Source organism: Prionailurus viverrinus, chromosome F1 (assembly GCF_022837055.1).
Source record: "Prionailurus viverrinus isolate Anna chromosome F1, UM_Priviv_1.0, whole genome shotgun sequence".
Taxonomy (NCBI): domain Eukaryota; kingdom Metazoa; phylum Chordata; class Mammalia; order Carnivora; family Felidae; genus Prionailurus; species Prionailurus viverrinus.
Genome location: NC_062577.1, coordinates 24,138,851 through 24,153,991, shown reverse-complemented (window position 1 = coordinate 24,153,991; position 15,141 = coordinate 24,138,851). Strand labels below are relative to the sequence as shown.

Here is a 15,141-nt window from a genome sequence, read left to right as displayed (position 1 = left end):
CTGAGTCTGTGGGCTATTCTAGACTCCCCCAGGAGTTTACAGGAAGTGCATGAGTGGCCACAGATTGCTCCCCACAAAAGTGCAATCTTCATTAGGCCTGGAGTCGGGGAGAGAGCACAGCAGTCTGTCCCTGGTGGCCTGTCAGCCTCTCTGAGTATATTCAGTCTCCTTAGTGTGCTTTGATGCCATAGCTCTGAGAGGACACAGCTGAGAGCGGAGGGGATCTAGGGTCAGTATCCTGATGGTAGTGGAGATGCATGTTTCCCCTGGGATTCCCCAGGTGTGCTCCTTGAGCCTAAGTCTCTCCCAGTCTTGTCTACAAGACCCTCCCAGTCTATAGACCTACCCCTGAGAGGGGCTGACAGGGGAAGCTCTGCTGCTCTGGGCAGAAGGTGGCTCATCTCCCAGGCCAGGTCCCTAGGGCTCTGTTGATGAGCAGGGCCAGCACCACAACTGTGGCCTATAGGGCAGCCCTCTTCCTTGCCCTGGCTTTTTGTGCCTTCAGGAAGGAAATGAACAAATGGTAGGTGTGCAGGCCAAGTAGCGCTGCTCAAATTAGCTGTGTTGCTAAGGAAACAAGTCAACCGTTGGAAGGAAGGAGCATTGGGTAAAGGAGATAAATCAATAAGCAAACCTATTTTTATCATTTCCCTAATGATTGTCTTGAAGCTGCTAGACGGGAAAGGGAGAGATGGAACGGCACAGGTACTCATTAAGGGGCTCAGAGGGAGAGACGAGTGAAGGGGTGTTTGGGGAGATTGCCAGAGAAGTTGATGAAATGAGGCCCATAGTGAGCAGATAGTGAGACAGGTAAGGGAGAGGAGGTATCTTGGCAGGGCTCAAGGTACTTCCATGGCCATTTCCTCAATGGATCCGGTCCCTTTGTCCTCCTGCATTAGATCCTCTCGGAAATCTTGCATTGATTTCCATGACCCTCAGGTTGGAATGGTGTTTTTGTGTTGTTTTGTTTTTTTTTCAAAATACCTATAGCTTTGATTGATTTTATAATTCTAAATTAATACATACTCATAGCCCTCAAGACAGTACATAAAGGAGTAAAGAAGAAAGTGGAAATACCCCTTGTACCCCAAGAAAGCTCATTATCCTTCTAGTATGACAGATTTTTTTCTTTGCTTCTTTTTCAAAACTCTTGTTACATTCAAGGGATCTTCTATGCATGCTGCTTTCTATTTTTGAATAGTTAATGTGTATACATAATACATAGTACAGAAAGTTCAAGTGGGTACACGGTGTGGAGAAAGTGTGAGATACCTTTTACAAGGATACCTCTGGCTCTGGTTTCTCTGTGCAATTCACTAATCAACTGATTGGTTAATTTATTAATTAATTAGAAAGTAGTTATTGGGTGCTTACCATGTGGTGGACACCAGGGTTCCAGAGGTGAATAATACAGGCAAAGCTCCTGCCCTAAGGCTCCCACACCTCACTGCCCTGGTAGTTCCATTTATTCAGGATCTCTGTCTATAGCTGGACACCAGGGAGAGATACTGTTCTGCAAAATGTGTTTGGTGTCAAGCACAGAATGTAATGGGAGCCACTGAGTTCCTGGGCAGAAGGAATCAAGAGTCCTGGACCGACTTCCATTACTGTCTCACGAAGGGCCTTGTTCTTTGAGGCCTTGGCAACATGGAGCTTCCTTTGACCTTTCCCGGTCACGTCTTTGTCTAGCCTGAGGTGCATTCCCTTGGCCTGTGGGCTGTTATTTGCCATCCAGGCTCTTCCCTTTGGAGATGTAGCAGAGCCTCAAGCCTTAGAGCCACGCTTATTTGGCTTGAAGTTATGATGGTAAAGGAGAAGTCATGGGAGCGGCAGCTCTGAGTCAGCTCCCAAGGGTGGGGGTAAGCTGGAGCCCGGGCCTGCGCCAGAGTGAGTGACTACCCTGCAGTCTCTGTGATGGCTCCTCAATGGAGCTGCCGCTCTAGGGGCTGGCTCCCGTTCATTCATGCCTGCGTTTAACACAGAGTCTGCTCCTACTGTGTACCAGGGGCTCTGGTAAGCACTGCCCTGTGGAGAGGTAAACAAGAGCACGCCCTTGCTTTCAAGGTGCAGTTTCTGGGGGAAGGGAAATATGAGGAGAGATGATAAAGTCATACAGTGTAAAGGAGTAGTGGGGCACAGAGGGAAACCTTCACAAACAAGGTGATATTTTAGCTTGCTCTTGACATATGACCAGAAAAGAGGAGAAAGGCCATTGCAGGTGGAGGCAAAAGCACCAAGATATAGGTGCCCATTCTTCATGCTTTCTTCAGAAAGAGGGGGACACAAGGGGGGAAAGGAAAGAGCTGGAAGGGAGAGTGACTGGGCCTCAGATGGAACTGGATGTCCTCTCCTGTTCTTCTCTCCCCAAATTTCCCAGTCACCATCCTTTCTGTCATGTAGTCCACAGATACACAGGATTCCCATAGTTTCACCTCTTCTGCAGCAAAATCTCACCTCAGATTCTTAATTGCCCCAAACATGAATTCATCCTGAGGTTGAGATGATCTGTAACGCCTAAAGGGATATCACTTCTGAGGATATGTGCATTTAAATAGTTTTCAAAATTTCTTTCTTTAAAAATTTTTTTTAAATGTTTATTGTTAAGAGAGAGAGAACGTGTGTAAGCTACACGTCAGGGAGGGGCAGAGAGACAGGGAGACAGAGAATCCAAAGCAGGCTCTGCACTGTCAGCACAGAGTCCATTGTGGGGCTTGAACCCAAGAACTGTGAGATCATGATCTGAGCCGAAGTCAGATGCTCAGCTGACTGAGCCACCCAGATGGCCTTCAAAATTTCAAGCCAAAGGATTGCTGCTCTGCATGCGTCCTTAGACATCAGACTGTAGGCAGAGGATTTGGATGGGGGAGGGCGTGGCAGTGGGGTGTTCTCAGAAGCAATGCATTACCAAACCTTCCTGCTTTGATTGTAGCCTCCAGGGCTTTGGGCAGTGCTATTAGTTGAAACCTTATGAGTTCCCAGCCATCCAGATATCTGGCCAGTCACAGGAAGTTTGGTTCCTTAGCACCTGGAGCCAAGAGCCTTTCTCCTGCCCCAAACACCCTGGGGCGTTCTGGGGTGTGATGGCCACACCTTCCTGTGTTTCTCAGAAGCCTCCTATATCTGCCACTGGGCATTCTGGACTAGGTGAGCTTAAAGGTCCTTGCAGGGAGTTGTATGCTTAGGTGATCTGGCTAGAGAAACGCAGGTGTGGAAGCAGGGAACAAGGAGTGGGGGCCACAGAGGGGCTGCGACAGTCCAAGCAAGTATTGTGGGTAGAGAGGCCTGGGGGCACATAGCCGCCATGACCTGTTGTGCCTGCAAGTCAGCAACTACGAGCTCATGAACTTTTAAGTCTGTGGTTATCACTTTAAGGTTTTCAGGGGAAGAAGCCCGAATCCCAGAAAGCAATCCTCGAACCCAAGCAGACCGAGGAGAGCTCCTGATGTGGGCCGCTTGAGTGAGAGCATCGTGGTCCCCAGCCCTGCTTCCCAGGTCACTTGCTGGGCTCCTTGGACCTTTTGGGCAGTTTTTGTGAACTTGCTCAGGGCACTTCCGGCCATGGTGAAGGGCAGCTGAGCCTCACACTTTGTGAACAGTTTTGCTGGGAACAAGGATGAGGTGAGAGGTGGCAGAGGCACTAGTGTCACTCCTGCCGGAGCACCGGCCCTCCTCCTCACACCTGGGGACCGGCAGTGAGATATGCCCTTTGTGTCTGAGCTCCCCAAATACGTTCATCCGACACCATTCCCAGGAGAGATGTTCTGATAGAAGGATGATACAGTGGAACGAGTCAGGGAATGCTGTGTACCATTCTCACCCCCTTTGGGGGAGGTGGTGCACACTGTTTACAATAGTACAGTCGTGCGAAAGGCTCCAGGAAGTCCTGCTGGGAGGACACCTGCTCGCTTTCCTGAATTCCGGCTTTCCCTCATTGATGTGATTGCAAGTTCCTGTAGTGCTCGTATCCCGTGGGCTGCATTTTAGGAACACTGCCCTAAATGCCCTCAACTTCTGTTGACGTGTGTCGTGACTGGTAGGCATGACGTGTGTCCGTGACTGGTAGGCATGTTCTCAGGAAAAGGCCTGGGTGCCTCAGCAACCACTTCTGGCACTCCCATCTTCATTCTGCCACTTGGTTCTGGGGGATCTTGGGTGGCCCAGGACCAGCTAGCCTCTTCAGAGGGCTTATGGGACAGCAGGTCCCACACTGTCTCTGGGCAGTGTGATCCCTGGTCGCTCTACACTTGGTTGGAGCTCTGGGCCAGAGCCCGTGATGGGAGTGAAGAGAACCCCCTTTGTGATCAGTGGGTACTGGGGGCCCTAGGTAGGTTGTGGGTGGGGCTTGTCCCAAGAAAGTGGGCATGCACACTAGCCGGGCATCTGTGGAGTGTGTCTGCTGGCATGTTTAGCTCTCAGGGGCCTACTTTGGTTCCCAGAGAGACTGCGTGAGGAGGAATGGCTGGGTGTGCTGAGGGACGATCCCTGAGGTTAGATTCCCCTCTGACTGGGAGGGTTAAACAGACACAGTGGCATGTGGGAGGCAGGGTGCTGGCTCTGAGGTCCTCTGAGCCCATCCAGTTTTCAGATCTGGGGGCAGAGCCACAGAGCAGCCAAAGCCAGCAGAGCTGTCCCTAGAGTACGGGTCTTGGATGAACTGAGGGTGTGTGGGAAGGAAGGATGGCCAGCTGCAGAAGAGTGGGCGGTGACTCAGGGGTGCATAGTCTTGGGGAGGAGAAGGCCCTAGACACTGCTGAGTACAATGAAAATGTCTGGAGGCTCAGATGCAGCTGGCTGCCTCACCTACTGCAGCCTCCCATTCCTGCACCAGGGCAGCTCACAGCTCCTCGCACAGCACACGCACCCCTGCCTGTAGGTGCCCTGTGCCCTGCCCTTCCTCACAGACACCCTGAATGTCCACCTACCACTGATGGGCACTAACATATCATGGCAGGGATGAGGACGCATCCGGGGCATATTTATGACTTGTATTCCCTAGGGAAGGTCGAGGCCCTACATGCTACACCGGAGGCCCGGATATGTGGGGAGACAAGGAGCATGGTCCCTTGCCTTGTCCCCACTTGGCCAGATCTACTCTTTTCTTCTGCCTGGATGCTAGAATCTGCCAGAGCATAGGTTGCTTGGTAAGACCAGTGGCAACAGCTCACTTGCGTTTGTTACAACAACAGTTATGGAATGAAATCCAATGTTTAGAATCACTTGACTCCGGAAACTGGTGATTCCCTCTGTCTGTGGTAACAGTCCCCCCTGTAACTCTCCCAGGGCTTGTGACACAACCTTTCTTCAGGATAGGCAGGATGCAGGCTCTTGAATCATAGTCCTGTCTTTCAGAGAGGCCCAGGGAGCCCCCTCATCGGTCTTCAGAACAATGGAACACAAAAAAGCCTGAATCCATTAGCCATTCATTTGTACTTTGGTTTTTAGATGCCTTGACTTTGCTGTCTTGGATTCAGACTCATGATGTGTCTCTCTGTTTGCTATCCATGTAGAAACTTAGGAGAAAATAAGGTGGGACAAGGCAAGCTTCTCCTGACCCCATTAAGTATTTTTTTGGATTGGATATTGAAATAGAAGAGAGCTCACATGGAGAGAATTGTTCTTCTTCCAAGGGCTCTTCCACTCAGTTGAGCAGAGGTTCTAGAGGAGGAGACCCCAGATGTGATGCCCAGAGGCAGCAACGGACAGCCACAGCTGGATCCTTGCTGAAGCATCATCGTACAGTGCGGTGGTTTGAAGCCTGGGAAGAACAGCCTGCCACAACATCAGTGTTTCTTCTTCCCTTCTTTCTGTGTCCATTTTCAGCCCTGCTTAATTCCCGGATATGTCATTGAATTCACGAAGTATCTGAAGTATCAACTGTATGTCTAACTGTATTATTTATTGGCTACATTCTTCCTTTTCTTGGACAAGATGCTTTGTGTTTAGAGCCCAGTCAGAAATGGTTATGGGTTCCCATGCTAAGGACCATCCACTGCCTTGCCTGCCTGTTTGCTGATACAGATCTTGCAGACTGTGCAGACATAACATGGATTTTGATGAATTTTGTGTATTTATGTGCACAGCCGTCTTGGAGGCTGCATCCCTGTCTCTTTGGTGAATCTGTTCCTTAACTTCACCTTTCCTACGCCGTTTGAGTACATGATTTTGGCCACCATCATTGCCAACTGCATTGTCTTGGCCCTGGAACAGCATCTTCCTGAGGATGACAAGACCCCGATGTCCCGCAGACTGGTATGTGCCTCCTTCCTTCTTGTCTTTCCCCTTGTCCTTCCCTTCCCTGGTTTCTTCTCCTTTGCTTCATCTCCTGGCCCCCTCCCACCTACAGTTCTGTGAACCTACAGTTCTGTGAGGAGTTTGTTCTTTGCCGAGGGACAAGCTCGTGACAGATCCCATTGGGCTGTATAAGGACAAGAGGACTGACCTTTATAACTCCTGCTCCCAGGAAATTCTCAGGGCATCACAAACACTTGTGTATACGCTGCATGGAAGCCAGACAAGATGGAAGGGGGGGGGGCACAAGGGCCATTCAGTTCGCTCCCCTTTCTAAGGGACTTTTGAAGTGAGAGGGAGAAGGGAGGGTAGAGAAGAGAGGCTGAGGGATCTCAAAGCCTATGTGCTTTCACGGTGGTGAACTTCCTAGATCTTATGTCCATATTCACCTTAAAGCAATGATTCATATGTCTGATGTATTCCCCCTAGAGAGGGCAAATTAATTGCTTAAACTCCAAATGTGTGGATAAGTGGCTCCAGCCTGATTACCAGCAGATGAGAACCCTTGAGCTTCCAATGTAAGTGAAGATCAGCGATGGAAAAGCCACCCCCTTCAAGGCAAAGCTAGAAGCATCAGTTATGCCCTTGGGAAGAAGCCTGGCCTTGGTGTTACCCCTACATCCGTCCATTTCTGCAGCTGGCTTTTCTGAGACTTCCCTTGCTCCTGTGCACTCCCTAAGCCCTTCCCACCTGTACATGGGGCTGGCCCAGGGCAGATGTCCAGCCGTCCTATAGGAGACAGGACTGGTCAGAGTGGAGGGGTGGCCAGGATGTGCCTTTGTCTGAATCTGATGAAGTATATTCCCTGCCTTACTGGCACCTCTGCTCCTCATCCCACAGGAAAAGACAGAACCATATTTCATTGGGATCTTTTGCTTTGAAGCTGGTATCAAAATTGTGGCCCTGGGGTTCATCTTCCATAAGGGCTCGTACCTCCGCAATGGCTGGAATGTCATGGATTTCATCGTGGTCCTCAGTGGGTGAGTCTTCTTCCTGTCTTTCCTTTTTTGGGTGTGAAGATGCACCTATGTTGTCATGAAGTGTCTGGTGCAAGGAACTCAAGGGTGGGAAGGCAGCAGCCCATGGAATAGGGACAGAGGAAAAAAGTTCAAGGACAAGATTCCCCATGGGGCTAGACCATAGGTAACCCACCTGCAGGGGAGTATGGGTACTCTGCGGAGATGCATGTGGTATTCTACAGAGGTTATAGAACCAAGGTGTGGCTGCTACCGCTTCCGGTTTTCCATTCTGTGCTTGGCTAGTGCTGGACACATATATCCCAGTGAGCCTTTTCACTAAAGCAAGCAGCTTGCCATAGCCTGAGGGGCACCCCCAAAAGCTGGGCCCAAAGTGCAGTTTTTCTTTGAACATTGGAGAAGAACCCCAAGGATATTTACTTAACTGAGAATTGAGACTTGTGTCCTGAAAACAGAATTTTTTTATGATTTGCAGATTTATTAACGTGAGGAGGTATAAAATTGAATCACATTAAAATGTTTGATACGCAGTACTAAATTGTTGCCCATGCAGTGTCATAGGCAGCGTGCATTTATTGGCAGTAGATTTATTTGAATACTTGATAAATCGTTTTTTTGAAAATGAGTATAGTATACCTCTATTGGGGCCTGTCCAGCACCGTCAGCAGCATACGTGATGGACCTTAGGACTGGTGATAGTAGGTATGTCTCACCGGGCTTTGTGTCAGGTGGTTTTCGGTTCCTGTATGAAAGGGGAGTGGTCCAGGCCTGACGGGGGTGCCCATGTCCTGTGTGGGTATGACAGCAAGGGGTGTGGAAATCACCACACCCAGATGCTTGTCAGACAGTAGCTCAAATCTGTGTGGGAAAGAAGAGAATGTAGTAGAAAAGTGAGGAGGGGGGCACTAGGAGCCACCATTATGATTGACCAAAAGGAGCGGGAGCAAAGAGGAAATTATTTTCCACAGAACAGAGGAGTGGAAGTCAATAAAGTCTGAGGAGAACAAGAGCTTGAGAATGTTCGCGTTTACTCATTGTCTTGTGGAATAGACATAACACTTATACTTTTAACCTTCACACCAATTGTGAGCACGAGAAAGAGAAAAAAGTCAAAGGTGTAAAGGACTGGAATGTTCCAATGGAGCTCATAAGCAGCCAACCCCTCAATATAGGGAACAGATAAATAAGTAGAGACAACGACAACGATGTTTAAAAACATCTGTTGCCTTACAAAAGGATTTTCTGAAGGTTACTCTTCTAAAAGAAAATTCTACTGAATTTTAAGTATGATTTAGTGTATAAAGATAATTTGTACATCGTGTTTCAGAAGTGCATGGTCATAGACAATGCAGCACACCTGGGCAATGTGTTTTATGTTTTATTTTTTTCAGCTTTATTGAGGTATGATTGACAAAAATTGTGTATATTTAAGGTGTGCAATGTGATGTTTTGATATACATTGCACAGTGATTACCACAATCAGGCTAATTAACATCTCCATCATCTCTCATAGTTACCTGATATGTGTGTGTGTTGAGAGTACTTGAGTTCTACTCTCTCAGCAGATTTCAGGTGTATAATACATTATTATCAACTATAGTCACCATGATGCACATTGGGTCTCCAGGACTTATTCATCAATAGATGAGAGTTTGTACTCTTTGACCAATGTCTCCCTCACCCCCAATACCTAGTAACCACCATTCATTCCTCTGTTACTGTGAGTCTGATTTTTTTCTTTAAGACTCTACATGTAAGTGAAATCATGCACTATGTATCTTTCTTTTTAGTACTTAAATTATTTCACTTAGCATAATGCCCTCCAGGTTTATCTATGTCATTACAAATGGCAGGGTTTCCTTCCTTCCTTTTTTTTTTTTTTTTGAGGCTACATAACATTCCATTGTGCGTGTGTGTGTGCATGTGTGTGTGCGCGCGTGTGTGTGTGTGTGTGTGTGTGTGTGTGTGTCTGTGCACGCATGCGCACACACACATGTGTGTATTTCTTTATCCATTCATCCATCAGTGGACATTTAGGATGTTGTCATATCTTGGCTATTGTGAATAATGCTGCAATGAATGTGGGGGTGTAAGTATCTCTTCAAGATAGTGATTTTATTTCCTTTGGATATATACTCAGAAGTGGGATTGCTGCATTCATGGTATTTCTATTTTTAATTTTTTGAGGAACCTCTGTACTGTTTTCTATCGTGGCTGTACCAATTTGTATTCCCACTCACAGTGCACAGGGGCTGCCTTTTTTCCACATCTTCAGCAACGCTTGTTATCTTTTGACTTTTTGATAATAGCTTGGCGATATTTTTAATGTCCCTAAAATAAGTAATACATACTATATAGTGAAAGGTATAAAAGAGAATCTGAGTCATTTAGAAATGTGATTCTGTCTGGAAGAAAAATACTATTACGCATGTGTATTATATGTTAGGATTGTGTGAATTCTTGGTCCTGCTGAATTTTATATTCAGAGGCCATTTGAAATTTCTCATCTAGTCCGTTTATTTTTATTTTAAGCTATTAAGTGTCCATTAAAGAAAATAGGTAAAATACTGGAAAGTCAAAAGAAAAAAGCAGTTCACAGATTAAGAAAAGTTCTTATTGTTTTGTGGTGTTTCCTTCCAACCCTTTTAATGCTAAGGAAGCTTTCTTTTCAGTGTTTGTAATTTTGCTGCCTTTTCTGAACATAGTATGGGCATAGTACATGTTACTCCATATTTTGGTAAAAAAGCAATTTATTAAATGGATATACATAGAAGACGTGCATTTCTCCGTTTTTACAATTATTTGACACCTAGATTGCTTTCTGGTTTGGGCTATTGTGATTAATTACTAGAAGTGCTCCAATGTACATCTTTCGGCTGTCACATTTTAAGAGGCATTGTGACAGGTTGAAGTGCTTCTAAAGGAGAATCTGCCATTCTGGTGTGGAGTCTGGGAGCAAGAATGTGTGGGGAGGAGAAGGGGTGGACTCCGACAGGAGGAGAGAAGACTGAGACTGATGGAAGCTGTAAGCACTGCCTTCCCGCTAGGGTTGCCATGTGGCCTGAGGAACAGATCTGTAGGAGTCAGCGGGGTCCTTCTGTTGTAACATGGCCAGGAAGGACCTCTGTGTCCTCTCCTGCATGTGTGGGGGTGCACATGAGTGGGCACAGGTGGTGAACTGTAGGCCAAGTTACTTGTCCTCTTTGTTCTCTCCCTACTCAGCCCTCCAATATCCCATTCTTAGCGTCTCTTCAGACTTTGCCAAAAGGCCACTGCTGTCCATCTGAACCAATAAGACTGTCCATCTTCTTTCTACACCTGCTGATTTCCTTCTCCCTTTAATTCGCATGTGAATGTGCTCCATGGGAGGGGCTTGACACTCTTGAGATTTGTGCTGAGGGTGCTGAGGGTTGTGGTTCTATCCCACAGGGATGGATCATCAGATTTAGTCTTATGCTCACACAGCGCTCTCATGTACCACATTGCATGGCTTCTGCAATGCACATTTCTCAAGCTGGAGCATCTTCAACATCAGCCTATATCTTACAATAATGACATCATATAGTTTCATCGACAGCATTTTTCTTTCTTCACTAAGAAGGAAATCATGGGGCATCTTACAACTGTTAGGGTCTTAGAAGCAGTGAAATACCAATAAATACCAGTTGTTATAATACCAACCCAGGGAGTCAGGCAGATCAGGCTTTAGATGTGAATTGTCTAGCATGCAGGTTAAGTGCTCAGTGTAAGATCAGCTGCTTCTTGATGGCAGATCCAGGAGTTGGAACTGTGCCCTTTGACCCAGGGCTGGTGCTTTGCCTGGCACAGCTCCCTCTCCACACTTCTTGACATCCACTTCTGTAGTAGTCCCTGCAGGCAGCTCCTGCTTCCCACCTCAGCTCCAGGTGTCACCTCTCATTCTCCTCCTGTATACAGGGTGGATGACAAGTGCTGGAGCATGACACAGCACCTCGGGCTGAGGCTGCACAACTTCTCAGCTCTCAGTGTGTGACTAGAGGGGAGGGAGCAAGGGAGGGGGTGCTGAGGTGTCAGACAGCTGGGTCAGTGAAAGACCTTCTGTCACTGACTTTTGCCAAGGAATGGTAGCTGAGGACCTGAGCCACTACGTTTTGCCTGTCCTCTGACCTTCTAACCTTCTGTATTCTTAGGTCTGTAAATTGAGAGAGTTCATGGTTTAGAAAGTAAATATATGTGCATTCTTCGTCTAATCCTCACAATCCGCCAAATGAGATCTTGTTATCCCCATTTTAGGTGGAGAAACTGAGGTTCAGAGAGGGTAGGTGATGTACTGGGAGGTATTTGATCCAAGACTTGAGCCCACATCTTCTCACACCACGTTCCTTCTTCAGCACTCGTTTTCTCACACCATCAGCCACCACCCAACCTCACAGCCTCCGTGGCTCTACAGCTGCATGATTGCATGTTCCTTCAGTTCCACTGAAGCAGTGTGGGCTGGGCAGAGAGGGGCATAATTTGGCAGATGTCCCCGACCCAGAGGTAGGGCTTCACGTGTGGCTTGAGGAGGACCAGAGTCCCATCTGTCCATCCTAGGACTTCTCTCTGTGGGCTTGGAATAAAACCCCCAGCTCTGTGGTTAAGAAGGCACGTTACTTAACTCCTGTGGGTTTAATGTACAAAAACTGAATCACCAGTTCATTAATTGCCTTGTTCATTCATTCATTCATTCATTTATCCATTTATTAAACAGACTCGTATTGTTGAATACGCAAGCAAATGTTGTAACTAAGGAACACCAAAGTTAATGTATTCTCATTTCTTCTAAAAGACAGTGGAATTTGCCATTCCTTTAACAAACTATTACCTTACATAACTTGGGATCTCTTGTATTGGTAACAATTCGGGACATGCTGTTTCTAAACATTTGTTAGGCCACCCGGAGGATTTTAAATTATTTGAAGTCATTATTGTATATTGTTTTTTGTAATAAATCAGAGTACCAGCAATATGGGCAAATTATAGAGGGGATGGAACACTCAAAGATGCTCCTAAACCCTGGCTAAGAACAGGGAAGTGAAGGCGAGGACTGCCTTTCAACCCTGTTCATGTCTGTCGCCCCAGTGCCTGGATTGTAGTAGGTACTTAGTAAATGCTAATTGAGTCAAATCACTGGCTTCCTCTCAGATTCTCTTGTCACCTATAGGATACAAAAGAGAGTGCTGAGGGAAGCCTGGGACTAAAAGTAGGGAATGATTGTCTATTCTCAGTTCTTCCCCTAGGTCTACAGCATCTCTCTCTCTCTCTCTCTCTCTCTCTCTCTCTCTCTCTCTTTTTCTCTCTCTCGACTCCTGCGAGCTTGCTCACATTCTGATCACTCTGTTAGAGAAAAGAAAACTGGGAACTCAATCTGTAGGTTATTAAGAAGTATGGGGATTTTAGTCATTTGGGCCTATTTACAGGGTTCTCAGGGTTACCTTCTGGGGATTGCTCCCTGGGTGATGGGGGTGGGGGCAGGGCCAGGGCTGAATATTGAAGACATAGCCTTCCAGAACTGACTATAGGGGGGTGGTAAGGAGGAAGCAGCAGTATCGGATCTCCTGACATTTGCTATAGAGAGAAAGCTGGCATTTGTTAAGCTATATGCCAAAGACTGTAATACACACACACACACACACACACACACACACACACACGTTTGTATGTATGTATGTATGTTACTGCTCAGAATATGCCATGCCGTCAGCGTGGCCAGCCTTGCTGTGGGAGATGACCTGTTATGACTATTCCCTTAACTGTGAGTACATGTGTGCAGACTCTGGATTATGGGCAGGTGTATCTGAGCCTGGGGCTTTTCTCCTTTTTTCTACCAAGGCCCTCATTCCAGGGCCTGAGTGATCACCTGTCCCTACCCTACTGTCTTCCTTCAAGAGACATGGCTGAGTACCCACAGTGTGCCAGGCCCTGTACGGAGTGTGGGTGGGATGGGCTTGAGCGTCCCCTACTGGGAACCACATGTCATGAAAACCCAGAAGAAGGGCACCCACTCTAGCTCTTGCAGGGGGGTGGTTGGGGAAAGACACATTTAAATTGGGATTGAGGATGGGCAGGTGGGGCTTAGACGAGGAAAGAGAAGAGCTTTCTTTTCTGGGGAAAGAATACCATGTCCAAATCCTTGAAGGTGAGAGAGTGAGAGCAGGCAGGACAGCTCTGGGGAGTTGGCTGGTGGAGTCTGAGAGCTGAGCCCGCAAAGGTCAGCAGGGGCCAGGGCCGGCCGTGCTCCGGAGCTTGTTCGTTAGCCGGAGGGCAGTGGGGAACCGCTGAAGGCTTTGAGCAGGGCTGGGATGACTCATTCTAGCTCTGTTCTGGATGCCGCACAGGTCTTTTTTCTCCTGGACTCAGTCCACTCCCAGGAAGGGGCATGGAGAGGGGAAGGGAGCCTTTGCCGAGTCTTTAGCTGTAGTTTGGGGAGGACTTGCATAACCAAGCAGAGAGAGGAAAGACAAAAGAAGAGGGAACAGGGGAGAGAAAAGCCTGAGGAAATGCAGCAGAAGAAATGCTGGGGGCTGTCAGTGCATGTCCCCAGTTTCTTTCCAGTGGCACACGCACAGCGGTTCAGCCTGAAGCCTGTTGGCAGGAGGATGGTATCTGGAGCTAAATATACATTGATAAGTATTTTTAGAGGGTTTCTGTGAGAAGGCCGCCCTAATACACGAGTTTCCCGAGCAGCTAAAGATCGAGGAAAGCACAGTTTTCCCATTGGAGCACTGTCTCTCCGGTGCTGCGAATATGGAGGAGGTATTGTGAACGCAGTCCCGGGGCCCCCAGCCCAATTTAAATCTCTGTGGTAATAGGACGATAACACTTGGTATTTATATAGCATCTTCCTGCCAGTGAGCCTGGCAGGATTTTACAGACCTGTCTTGTACTCATCCTCTCTGCTCTGAGTGGGCGAAGCGGGGAGGTGGGGAGCAAGCAAGGGCTGGCTGGAGGGAGGGGGCATCGGAGCTTATCATTCCGGAGATGGGGCAGCAGGCTGAGTGAGGTGCGGGGCTCGGCTTCGGAGGAGCCGAGTCAGGAGAAGGGGCCGAGGTCTCCAGTGCTTTAATGCTGGTGGCAGGGTGCTCTGCTGGACTGCTTCTCGACGTCTTGCTCCCAGCGCAGTTGGTGGCTGCTCACCCAAAGACCTCCACCTCCTCACGGGCTCCGTTTTCACTTCTAGCTCCGCACCAGGGGGGACACAGCTCTGCTTGCCGCACCTCCTTTCATCAGGACCTTAGTGTGTTTTTCTAATGCATTCTCCTCCAGATGGGTGAATGGTGGGAATGCCGGAGTTAGAATTAGGAGGTTTGGTTTGGGGCAGAGGGGGCCAGAAGGCAAAAAGTGGAGCTTAGAGGGCTCTTCTCAGCTCTGCGCTGATGACGAGCCCAGTTCCTCCAGGGAGGCCCTGAATGAGAATCCCAGTTGGTAGTTGACAAGCAGTTGAGTTGGGATTCCTCCTGGGGTGGTGGGTAATTTTGTTCTCATGTATGAACTCTGTCTTTTTTCTATCTTGAGAGCCATCATTGATTCACTCAGCAGATATTTATTGAGTAGCTACTGTGTTCTGCGAGTAAACCACTGATATTGGCGCAGTTTCTCTTTCCTGAAAGACTGCTTCTTGCCTCCCCCACTGAGTGACAGAAGCTCAAACTGGAGAGAACTAACTGAGGCCTGTATTGGCCTCCGTGTCAATAACGAGGAGGTGGGAAAGGGACTAGAAGAGCCTTCAGAATCCACAGGGAGATTGGTTTCGGGCTATTTTTCTGGATTTACATCCACTTAGAGTCGCGTAAGGAAAACCATTATGGCAAGTTGCTTTCTAAGTCAGACCAAGGCACTGAAATGCAAACGCTCTTAG

At 47.8% G+C, this 15,141-nt stretch overlaps 1 protein-coding gene across 3 annotated transcripts in view; it reads left to right on the top strand.

Moving 5' to 3' along the window:
• The window catches only part of CACNA1E (calcium voltage-gated channel subunit alpha1 E), a 313,280-nt gene that overhangs the window by 20,970 nt on the left and 277,169 nt on the right, over nucleotides 1-15,141 (top strand). For all 3 annotated transcript variants that reach the window (XM_047840446.1, XM_047840445.1, XM_047840444.1), the window contains exons 2-3: nucleotides 6,144-6,249; nucleotides 7,129-7,268. In XM_047840446.1, coding sequence (XP_047696402.1) covers nucleotides 6,144-6,249; nucleotides 7,129-7,268 — 246 coding nt within the window. The remainder of the gene's footprint in view (nucleotides 1-6,143; nucleotides 6,250-7,128; nucleotides 7,269-15,141) is intronic.